The following is an 11,831-nucleotide window of genomic DNA, read 5'->3' on the forward strand; positions in this document are numbered from 1 at the left end:
TTATGACTGAGTTACCTTACTCAGCATGTTACTTTCTAGTTCCATCCATTTGCCTAAGAATTTCCTGAAGTCATTGTTTCTAATAGTTGAGTAGTACTCCATTGTGTAAATGCACCCAATTTTTTTTCATCCATTTCTCTGTTAAAGGACATCTGGGTTCTTTCCAGCTTCTGGCTATTATATGTATGGCTGGTATGAATACAGTGGAGCATATGGTCTTGTTATATTTGGGACATCTTTTGAGAATATGCCCAGGAATTGTATAGTTGGGTCCTCAGGTAGTACTATGTCCAATTTTTTGAGGAACTGGCAGAATGATTTCCAGAGTGGTTGTATCAGCTTGCAATCCCACCAACAATGGAGGTGTGTTTGTCTTTCTACAGGTCTAATACTACAACCTTTAGATATACTTCCTCATGTTGTAGTGACCTGCCAAGAATTAAATTTTTTCTTTGCTACTTTATAACTTCAATCTTGATATTGTTGTGAATTGTAACATAAATATTTATTATTTCTGATGTACTAGGAAATTCATATAAAAATTCATTTCACCCCAAAGAGACCATGACCCATAGGTTGAGAACTGTGGCTCTAAGTCAAATGATTGATGGACATCCATCTACATATGAACTCACAGCAACTAAGTGTCTGTTTATCTACACATCTAAATTTGTTTCCTTTGCCTTTTTTGGGTATCTTTTACTTACTTCTGTTTGTTTTCTTCTATACTGATGTGTTAATTATTATCCCTTAGAAGCAAATTTGTTCTCTTGTAAGACAAAAAGTGTGTAGATTTAAATTTTATGGGATGTGGGAAGGAATTGGGTAGGGTAGCAGAAGAGGAAACTATAGTCTGGATATATTATTTAAGACTATTTCTATAAAATTAAAAGGAAAAAGCAAGTTGAGCAAGCTATGAGGAACAAGCCATAAGCAGTCCTCCATGAACACTGCAATGCAACAGATTTCAGATTCCTACTAAGTTTGAGCTCCTGCCTTGCATTCCACAAGTAAACTGTAATTTAGTATGCAAGCCAAACAAACAAATAAGCAATATCTTCTCTCAAGTTGCTTTTTGTCATGGTGTTCCATCACAACTGTAGTAATACTACCTAAGATACTTATTTAGAGTTATTCTCTATCTATCTATCTATCTATCTATCTATCTATCTATCTATCTATCTATCTATCTCTATATCTATATCATTATATGCCATCTGTCTGTCCATCTATGTATCTGTCTATCATCTCTCTGTTATCTATCTATCTATCTATCTATCTATCTATCTATCTATCTATCTATCTATGATTTTTCTATCACCTCTCTGTCTGTCTCATGGAATATGTATCATCTATCTACTGATTTGTCTGTCATACACTTGCATCATCTAATCTATCTGTCTATCTGTCATCTATATATCTTGCATCTGTCTATCATCTATCATCTATCTATTATAACTATCAATTATCTTCATCATCTATAATCTATTTATATCTATATACCTAATGTATTTTTGAGGCTGTTGTGGAAAGTATTATATTCTTAAGTTCTTTCTCTTTTTTCCTGTCTATCAGAAATTTATGAATTTTTGTGTCAATTTTGTATCCTGCCACCTTATTGAATGTGTTTTTCAGCTGCAGAAACTTGCTAGTAGAGTTTTAGGAGTTTTTAATCTACAAGGCTATATTTTCTTCAAATAAAAACACACTGACAGTTTCTTTTCTTTCAGGTCTTCTTAATTTTCTTCAGTAGTCTTAAGATCCCGGGTATCATATTGAATAGGCATGAAGAGAGTATACATCTTTGTCTTCTTCCTGATTGTAGTAGAAATGCTTTGAGCTTCCTCAGGCTGATGTTGGCTGTGGGCAAGTATAAGTTGATTTTGTTATGTTAGGATTTCCCCCTTGTATCCTTAGTCTCTTTAGGGCTTTTATCAGAAATAGATATTAGATTTTTTTTCAAAAGCCTTCTTGCTACATAATGAGATGGATATGTGGTATTTGTTTTTTTTGTTTTCTTGATAATTTTTTGGTTGATTATATGTTTATCAACTTATGTGATTTGAACCTATTAAAGGTATGCTAACAGGCCCAAGCACAGAAAACATAAAATCTGGCAGGCCTTGATCTTCCCCTATTCCCTTTTCCTAGATAAAAATCCACTAGATTACATTACTAAAGCTAGACACCATAATATATTTCCTTATTTGGTCACTTCCTCCTCCTGAAGCTGACTATCAATGTCCAGCTATAAAAACACTGAAGTTCAGGAATTAAAAGCGTACTTTGGCCTACCATCAATAACACGTCCAATCAATATTAAACTCCTAATCCTAACTTAGAGCTTCTCCTTTCACCTTTGTCAACTGCTATCTGTCTATGGGCCATATTTCTTTCTCTCAGTTTGAAGGAAGCAGTCCTTTGTTCCTCCAGGAAAATACCCCCCCCCCATTGTTCTTTTCCCTTCCTCCCTTGCCCTCTATCCCTGTCTCTTTTCTTATTCCCTGACCTTTGTCTCCTTGGAACAAGTAAATCCTTGTGCTGAGAACTTGGTCTTGGGTGTCCTTTGCTTTTATATCTGTATTTTATGATAGATATATATCTAAATTTTGAAGAACTTCTATAAATGGCTATACCAGTTTCAATTCTTGCTTACTGTTTTTATTTGCCTACATTTTCACATGAAGTTGTAGTCATTTTTATTTGGGATCTTAGTCTTTCTGACTGGAATAAATGTAATTACAAAGTGATTTTAATTTTCATTTCCCTGACTGCTAAGGATGTTGAACATTTAAACAAAATTATCAGCTTCTTTGTTTCTTTTTTTAAAGAACTCTGTTATTTAAATGTTTCATTTTATTTGAGTTTATTATGTTTTAGACACAAACTCTCTATCAGAAGTATAGCTGGCAGAGAGCTTTCCAACTCTGTAGGCTGCCTCTTTTTGTGAATATGATATCTTTTATTCTACAGAAAATATCGTGAAGAAGTCTCTTTGGTTAGTTGTTCTTGGTTTCTGTACTACTGAGGTTTGTTTAGAATGTTCTTTCTCATGTGTAGAAAATTGAAGCATATGTGACTCTGCGTGTGTTTGAACATATATATGTGTATGTGTGGAGGTTGTGGGTGGCTAGGTGGGTGTGAGTGTGGATAAATGTGTGTATCTGTGTACCTATGGAGTCTAGAAGAAAGCAATGAATTCATGGAGTATGAGTTACAGGTGGTTGTAGCCATGCAACACAAGAAACAAGAAACAAACTCATGTCTTATGAAAGATAAGAAAGCCCCTTCAGCTGCTGATCTATACCCTATTCCAATTTTACTTATTATAAACAAAGTCTCTCACTGAAACTGACAGATATCTAAAGTTAGTGGATAGCAAGTTTCATTGACATCTTCCCCCATGTCCCCCAAAGGAATACGGTTATATTTGTGGAGTGGATCATGACTGGTTTTTAACATGGAGATTGGAACTCAGGTTCTCATGCTTGTGCAATAAGCTCTCTTATAGATTGAACCATCATCCCATCCTTCAAATACAGTAGCTATCATCAAGGGTAAAACAATATATCAATCATATTTCACTGAGAATACAAATGTCATAACCTGAAAACAATAGTTATATACACTTTACTAATGTCATGAAAGAATTTAGACTCAACCTTGTGTACTTTGATTTTAAAAACCACCTATGAGGGTTAAATGTCATCCCCATGATTCATGAGGGTATTTCATATGCAAATCATTTTCTTATTTGGTAAACTGTAGGACCAGGTAGGATTGTTTGGATCTGAATGGGTCATGAGTGACAGGTCATGTGAACTGAACAGTCCACTCACAAATTTGTCTGTCAATGAACGATCTAGAGAGCAGATATCTTATAAAAGTGGGTTTCACTCTGTTTCTTATACTTTTCTCTTTTGTATTCTTGATTAATGTGCTATTAGGGTCAATTTGTAGGCTCTTGAAAGCTCAAGACTCTTCAGATTCAACTTCTTGTTTTGGTGCTCACAGCTACTAGAACTATGAGATGATTAATCTTTTATTATTTGTAAATTCTTCAACCATATATCTGGCTACAATAACAAAACAGAATTTAGGAAATCATTCAAAATAATTGGAACTTTGGGGAAAATAGGTGCGTGTCAAACTGCTCTTAAAAAGTAATGAGTTTACTTTCTCTCAAGAGATCACCTTCCCCTGGGTCTATCCTAGGGGGATATTTAAGTTGATCCATTTACCCAAGGAAACATATAAGGGAGTTTTCTATAAATCTTGTAGGTTTAAGTTATTCGCCATGTTGTTTAATACCTGCATACATAGTGCTCAGTTTTTATGTATGAAATGCTACTGAAATATTTCTATTCATATGCAGGTTGGTAACAAATGGGTAGATCAAGTAAGTTTACATCTTAATTTCATTTATCTTTTCTCATTATAGGCATGCTTTAGAAACACTGCGTGTAAAATGTCTATAGACAATGAAGCATAGATTCCCAGGACTCATGGATTTTTATAATTATCTTTTACTGTTGGACTGCATTTAGTAATTATGTTTATTTTAATTATCATAAGAAATGTTTGTAAAAACATACCTTAACATTTATATTAGTAAATAGTACTGAATGGTATATATTAAACTATTAATTTAGTAACATATTGAAGAGAAGAGAAATTAAATCAAAGCAGATCTAGCATAAAACATGCCCACACTAGAAAATATGATGTGGAACATGCACTCAGTGAAGATCTGTCAGCAGACACAGACTCTTCAAGTAGAACATTCATTCTTGCCTCATACATGATTTAGAAGAGAAATCCTCACAATATTGGTAATTTGCTTTGAGATAGTTTTATACATTTAAATATGGTTTTCTCTTTAAATGATAAGTAATTCAGTTAAATAATCTTCAAGTGCTTTCTACTTTTTCACAAATGTCATACTCTTGTGATCATAGAATGAGTACAAGATTCCTGTATTCGTTGTTTTTAATCTATCTACTGATGAACAATCTCTCTGGTTTTCCTGTATTAAACTTTTGCCAAATAGTAATACCACATCTTTTTTTTAATTTAATTTATGTTTGGTCAGGTCATTCTTGGTACCCCATAATCAGATTTTACTTTTCAAGTATGAATTCAATTATTAATATTTAAATAAGAAATAGAAACTCACACATGAAACACTTATAATGTATTAAATAAGAAGACAAATGAGCTGCAGATTTATAAACAATCTATGTTCATAATTGTTTATCAAATATAAGAATATTTTTATTATATTCTAACAGATTTTATAATAAATAAATCTATACTCTAAGACAATTATTTATTTCAATTTATTTTTGTATTTAAGAACAAGGTTTCATATTGCCCAGGATGAATTTAACTCCCTGTACAGCTAGAGATAACACTGAAACCCAGAGTTCCTGTGTTATGCACCATTTGAGTACTGCGATTACAAGCTTTCCAGCTTATATGTTTGTAGGAATCAATACAGAACTTTTCTTTGTAAACAAATCCTGTGTCATATCATGTAAAGTAGCTTATTTAGATTTTAGATGGCTTTATGCATATTGTTATGTTTTAGTTAATTTTTAATTAAACCAGTGGGTTAAAATTAAAAATTAAAAATCAAAATTAAAATTATCTTAAATTTAAGTATAAATTTATACTTAAAATTATCTTAAATTATTTTCAATTTTTGTTAGTCAAGTAATCTAGAGTAATATTGAGTTATTCTGAGTAATTTTAGTTGGTAGCCTTTCCCAGTATAATTGAGTAAAATTTCTTCCTAAATTGAGTGAGTGAAAAGCAATTGGTATCATTGTAGATGAGTCTATATATTTTCCCGTAAATATGAAAATTTCTCTTTCTTGATTTGCACTTTTCCTTTTCAGATTAGCTAGTAACTAGTGAGAACGTCTATATCACCCAATAAAATGATATTCAAGATGGCATAATGCTACAAGTTTCAATGAACTTGTTGAAATAACACTTGTTTTGTACATGTTATTTATTCATCAGAAAGTAGAATGAGTTCATTATTCCACTTAGCACCCTGTTTAAAAGCTGCTTCATGTTCTTAATAGGTAAAATAACATTTTGTAAGATGTGAATATCTATTGTTTTAGTGAACTACCTTCATTAATATACTGACTTTGTAAGACTGTATATGTGCATGTCTGTATCTATGCATTATACAAGTTTGTCAGTTAAATAGGAAGAATAAAGGCAATGGCATTCTTTCCATCTCCTTGTCCTGTAACTCTGCTAGGTGGATAGTGCCTCTTTAGGGAGCTAAGACAATTTAAAGTCTCCTCCTATTGCTCAATGAAAAAGTTACCGAATTTTATCTTCCAAAATGTTAGGAATAACAGCTGAGATTCCACCATTTCTTTAGAAATGTTAATTGTACGTCAGTAATGAATAAACATGCCCATGACTATAGCACATGATCAGTGGAGAAAAGATGATCCAAAGTTCAAAGGCACCATTAGATATATACAAGTATGAGTATTGCCTGGGCTACAAGAAATGTGACTTATGTTCCCATAGAGAAGAAATGCAATGTGACATTTGTGAAATGTTTTATAGAAAATGCTTATTTAATCCTACTATGATTAGGATTTATTAATTGGTAGTATTAGTACAATTTAGAATAAATTTTCAAAAAATCTACATATGTAAAACACTGATAATCATTTTAAAAATTATTACCCACTAATAAAGAATGTTCTGTTTAGAAAGTATTTCTATACATAGATAGGTCTAATTTATTTCATTTTAGTTTTACAGACTCTGATAATTCAAATAAACAGAAGTGTGAAGATGCTCAATTTCACAGATGTGACAGAATTTGTCCTTTTGGGCTTAACCAGCAACAAAGAACTGCAAGTTCTCTTCTTTGTCATTTTTCTCATGGTCTACATAGTTACCATGGTGGGAAACATTGGCATGATGATATTAATTAAGATCAGTCCACAGCTGAGCAGCCCAATGTACTTTTTCTTGAGCCATTTGTCATTTATTGATGTGTGGTTTTCTTCCAACATCACTCCAAAAATGCTGGAAAACTTATTGTCAAAGACAAAAACAATTTCTTATGCTGGCTGCTTGGTACAGTGTTTCTTCTTCATTGCCCTTGTTCATGTGGAAATCTTCATTCTTTCTGTGATGGCCTTTGATAGGTACATGGCCATTGGAAAGCCTCTACTCTATGGCAGCAAAATGTCTAGGGTGGTTTGCATTCGACTTATTTCTTTCCCCTATATATATGGGTTTTTGACTAGTCTGGCTGCAACTTTATGGACTTATGGCTTGTACTTCTGTGGGAAAACTGAGATCAACCACTTCTACTGTGCAGACCCACCCCTCATTAAGATGGCCTGTGCAGGGACTTTTGTGAAAGAATATACAATGCTATTTCTTGCAGGCATTAACTTCACGTATTCCTTGATTGTTGTCATGATCTCCTACCTGTTCATTCTCATTGCCATTCTCAGAATGCGCTCAGCAGAAGGCAGGCGCAAGGCATTTTCCACCTGTGGGTCTCACCTCACAGCTGTTGGCATATTTTATGGCACTCTCATCTTCATGTACCTCAGACGACCCACTGAGGAGTCAGTGGAGCAAGGAAAGATGGTGGCCGTGTTCTATACCACAGTGATCCCCATGTTGAATCCCATGATCTACAGTCTGAGGAACAAGGATGTCAAGGAAGCCATGGACAAAGTATTTACCAAGAAGTTCTTAACAAAATGAATATAACATTTCCTGTTTTGTTTTCTATAATTTTTCAGGAAAAAAAATGGTACTCTGTCAACCATAAGAATAGGATTGTTAAGATTCTTCATGGGTAGGGAGATAATATAGGACAAACAAGTTAGAGTATAACAAAATGAATTGTGAATTGTTGATGAATGCATTGAAAATTGATTCCAATGTATAAAATACATGTAATGGCTCTACTTGGAGCTCTTAGGCCAGTAGGTTAAAATTTAATATGCTTAAATAATAATGTGCAATATATTATTTCTTATTTAAATTTGTATTAGGTAAGTTCTCTGAGGCTTTTATCCATTTAGAAATTGGTTTGCCAGATATGAAATAGCATATTTAAGTTACGTTCCTATATGAGAACAGGAGTAATTTTGCATTATGCTTTTTGGCTGGTTTTCCTTCACAGGTTTTTTTAAAGTTAGGGTAAGGTCAATTTAATTAGCATAATTTTGAAATTAAGACCATGACCTGTCTAATGCTCTCTCAGATACTTTTAGACACAGCATGTTTCTCATTATTTTTCTATACTTCCAATTTTAAAATTCATAAGATCATATATTTCACTTCTCAAGTCTCTTTGTTCTTTTGTTCTATCTATATTCAGATTGATAAAAATGCAGGGAGTAGTTGAGAGTGGATATGTACTTTTATAATATATGTCCTTTTGAATTAACTTAGTAAATTAAGCTAACATTCCTCTAGAATATTTTGTCAGTCTATGGTACTAACATATTTAACTTAAGTTTTGCACTTGAATTTGAAAAAAATTATTCAAAAATTATTTGTGTTTTAAAACTTGTCAAACAAATTTAACACAGAATGATATATATTTCATATTGTTCACTTAAATAATATAAGAATGTGCAGATAATTTAACAACTTACTTTATTGAAATTTATATTCTTTAAAAACAACTTGGTGATATAAAAATATACAGCTTAACAAGTGTAAGTTATAATACATATTTTCTTCTTTTCAGTTTTTTCTTGAGTTATTATATATTATGTCATAATTTCTTGGTGCAAATGTGTTTATTCAATGGACTTTATTATAATAGGCATTAAAAAGTTTAAGACAGGTGGAACAACAATATGAACTAATCAGTACCCCCAGAGTTCGTGTCTTTAACTGCATATAGAGCAGAAGATGGCCTAGTCAGCCATCATGGGAAGAGAGGCCCCTTGGTCTTGCAAACTTTATATGCCCCATACAGGGGAACACCAGGGCAAAGACATGGGAGTAAGTGGGCCGGGGAGCAGGGCAGGGGGAGGGTGTAGGGGACATTCGGGATAGCATGTGAAATGTAAATGAAGAAAATATCTAATAAAATAATTTTTTAAAAAAGTTTAAGATATTCCAGTTTTGGTTGTTGAAGCATGCAGGGTAAAAAACTGGCTAAGTACATTTCTGTCCTTAGTTTAGGAGACAAGACTGATATAGAATATAGTTTAGAGTTGATGAAGAACATTAATTTTTTTCAACTTTTTATCTGCTTAAACTGGGCTTAAAGATATTCTTCGTATTTATTTTATATTCATATTTTTCTCAGATTACAGGATATACTAGAAATAATCCTATAAAGGAACTTAGATATTAAAATCTGTTAAAGTGAGATTATGTTTTTCATCCCTCATATGCAATTAATGTTGAAAGAGATGGATAATCAGATATGCTGAGATCATCGCAAACCCACTATGAAAAAATTTTAAGTTCTTTACATATAAAAATTGGATAAAAGGATATTTTATGTACAATTTCATATAAATTATTAAAACTGTAGTTTTGATTATTGTTGTGCTTCACCTAATAGTTCCTTTCCTATTTTACTGCATACTTGTAGTTCTGTCCATTTACCCAAATTCTTCCAGGTGACTTCATACTTTGAACCTGTGTTTGACATCTGAAATTGACACAAAGATACATCTAGCATGTTTGCTTAAATCATTTATCTTCACACACTATGCTTTTCAGAGTAGTTACATAGAAGGATGGACATCCATTTTTTGAATCCATAATTGTCATTTTATGAAGGAAAGTGGACAGAAGCATGTGCCAGTGGAAGACAAGCAGTCTGATGTCAAGAATATGGATCTCTCAGCTTTCATAACAGTTACTCTAACAAGTCTACTCCACTTCTACCCAGGAGACATTGCTAGTATTTCAGTCATCTTTGCTTTCATAATTATTTTAGTGGTACCTTTGGGAGATTATCTCAGTGTTCTTAATGAGCAAGATTATAGAATATATATTGAGATATTATCATTTTCTTTTCTCTTTCCCTGTCAAGGTAGGTCAGTGTGTTTTGGGATAGTTGAAGTAGATTGTTACATTTGGATGTAGAAATTGTAGGTGAAACCTTGCAAATAAAATTAATATATCTTCATGGACTTATTTGTTATCAAAGGAACTTGTTGGCCTGCTTATTTTGTTTTATTATTTGTTTTGTTTTAATTTTTTGTTGTTGTTGTTTTTTTGTGACAGGGTTTCTCTGTTTCGCCCTGGCTATCCTGGAATTCACTCTGTAGACCTGGCTGGCCTTGAACTCAGAAATCTACCTGCCTCTGCCTCCCAAATGCTGGGATTAAAGGTGTGAGCCACCATTGTCCAGCTTGCTTTAAAATATACAAGAATGGATTTGTGTATATTTTTAAAACAAAATTGGAATAAGTAACTCAATAATGTACAATTTGTTGTTTATCTTTATGAGAAAATTAAATGTTAATGCAAGAAAATTTTCTTTTCTGTAAATTATAGACTCTACTGTTTTCATAGATGATACTCATTTCTGTAATAAAGTGATGTTCTTACTGAAGTCACTTGTGATTTATCAATAGTCAGAGAGATCATCAGAATTTAGGGTAGAATAAAGTAAAGGCCTTTCTGAGTTCGAGGCCAGCCTGGTCTACAAAGTGAGTTCCAGGACAGCCAGAACTATACAGAGAAACCCTGTCTCGAAAACCAAAAAAAAAAAAAAAAAAGTAAAGGCCTTTGTCTCTAAAACATATACCACTCTGAGGTTACAAAAGCCTAAATGAATTAATACAAGTTTATGTAGAAAATGAATGGTTTGTATCTGTGTTGGAGAATAATCAACAATATTAGAATTAGTATGCTAATAGGGTAAATTATTAAATATGATTGAAAGAACTGTATTAAATGTACAAAAGTGTTACTAAATCAATTGCTTAGTGGTACGAGCCTGACAGTTAGCAGACTTCTGACCTAGGGAGATTGACTACACTTCTAACTGCTTCAATTTTGTCATATATAAATCAAATATACAGATAGAAAAGTTCTATAACACTATTTATGCAAATGAAATTATTAAATTTATACAAATATTATAAACCTGGTACAGTATCACTAGAAATTTCTTTTTAGAAATTTTCGCTGTTGAAATAATACTTGATGGAAAAATATGGAATACAATGCTGTAGCAACAATCAGAATGCTTTTAAAATTGTTTGTGTGACATATATATATATATATATATATATATATATATATATATATATGTATATCACATAGCACATGTAGTTACAGACATAGGCAATTTAAGGAATCCCATAATCAAGAGATTCTCTGTTATAACAGTTATAAATACATGCTGTAAAAGAGCACACATTAAGTCATGACTGAAAGAACTCAGTTTTAATTTATGTTTTCTTAATGTCAGGATACTATATTTTATATGAAAAATGGCATACTATTTATAAGTACCTCAAAATTAAATTCTGATTAGAAAATATGAACTATTTAGTTTGGTCAAAGTTTTTGTAGATATGAAAGACCTTAACTTCAGCTATAATTCACAAACTGAGGGAAACTTAGGCTCTTAGTAAGACATTTTGCACATTCTCAATGAAGTTTCATTGATTAAAAAGTCATTTCTATATGGGAATTTTATTATATCTTGTGTATATCAAAATCATAAAATATTTACCCTCTTCAATATGAGTAAGGAAATAAATGAGTTCTACTTAGTACTCATGCTGATACTTTAAATTTTACAAAATCTACAATTAAAATATAATCATAAAAATTGCCCT

General features: G+C 32.2%; 1 protein-coding gene across 1 annotated transcript; it reads left to right on the top strand.

Annotated features, from left to right (window-relative positions):
* The first annotated feature begins 532 nt into the window (after positions 1-532).
* Positions 533-8,837, top strand: LOC110319137 (olfactory receptor 5M3). Its single transcript, XM_021194573.1, has 2 exons — positions 533-646; positions 6,791-8,837. Exons 1-2 carry the CDS (start codon positions 565-567, stop codon positions 7,762-7,764), a joined length of 1,056 nt encoding a protein of 351 aa, XP_021050232.1. The 5' UTR covers positions 533-564; the 3' UTR covers positions 7,765-8,837.
* Positions 8,838-11,831: the final 2,994 nt, after the last annotated feature.

This window comes from Mus pahari, chromosome 3, assembly GCF_900095145.1.
Source record: "Mus pahari chromosome 3, PAHARI_EIJ_v1.1, whole genome shotgun sequence".
Taxonomy (NCBI): domain Eukaryota; kingdom Metazoa; phylum Chordata; class Mammalia; order Rodentia; family Muridae; genus Mus; species Mus pahari.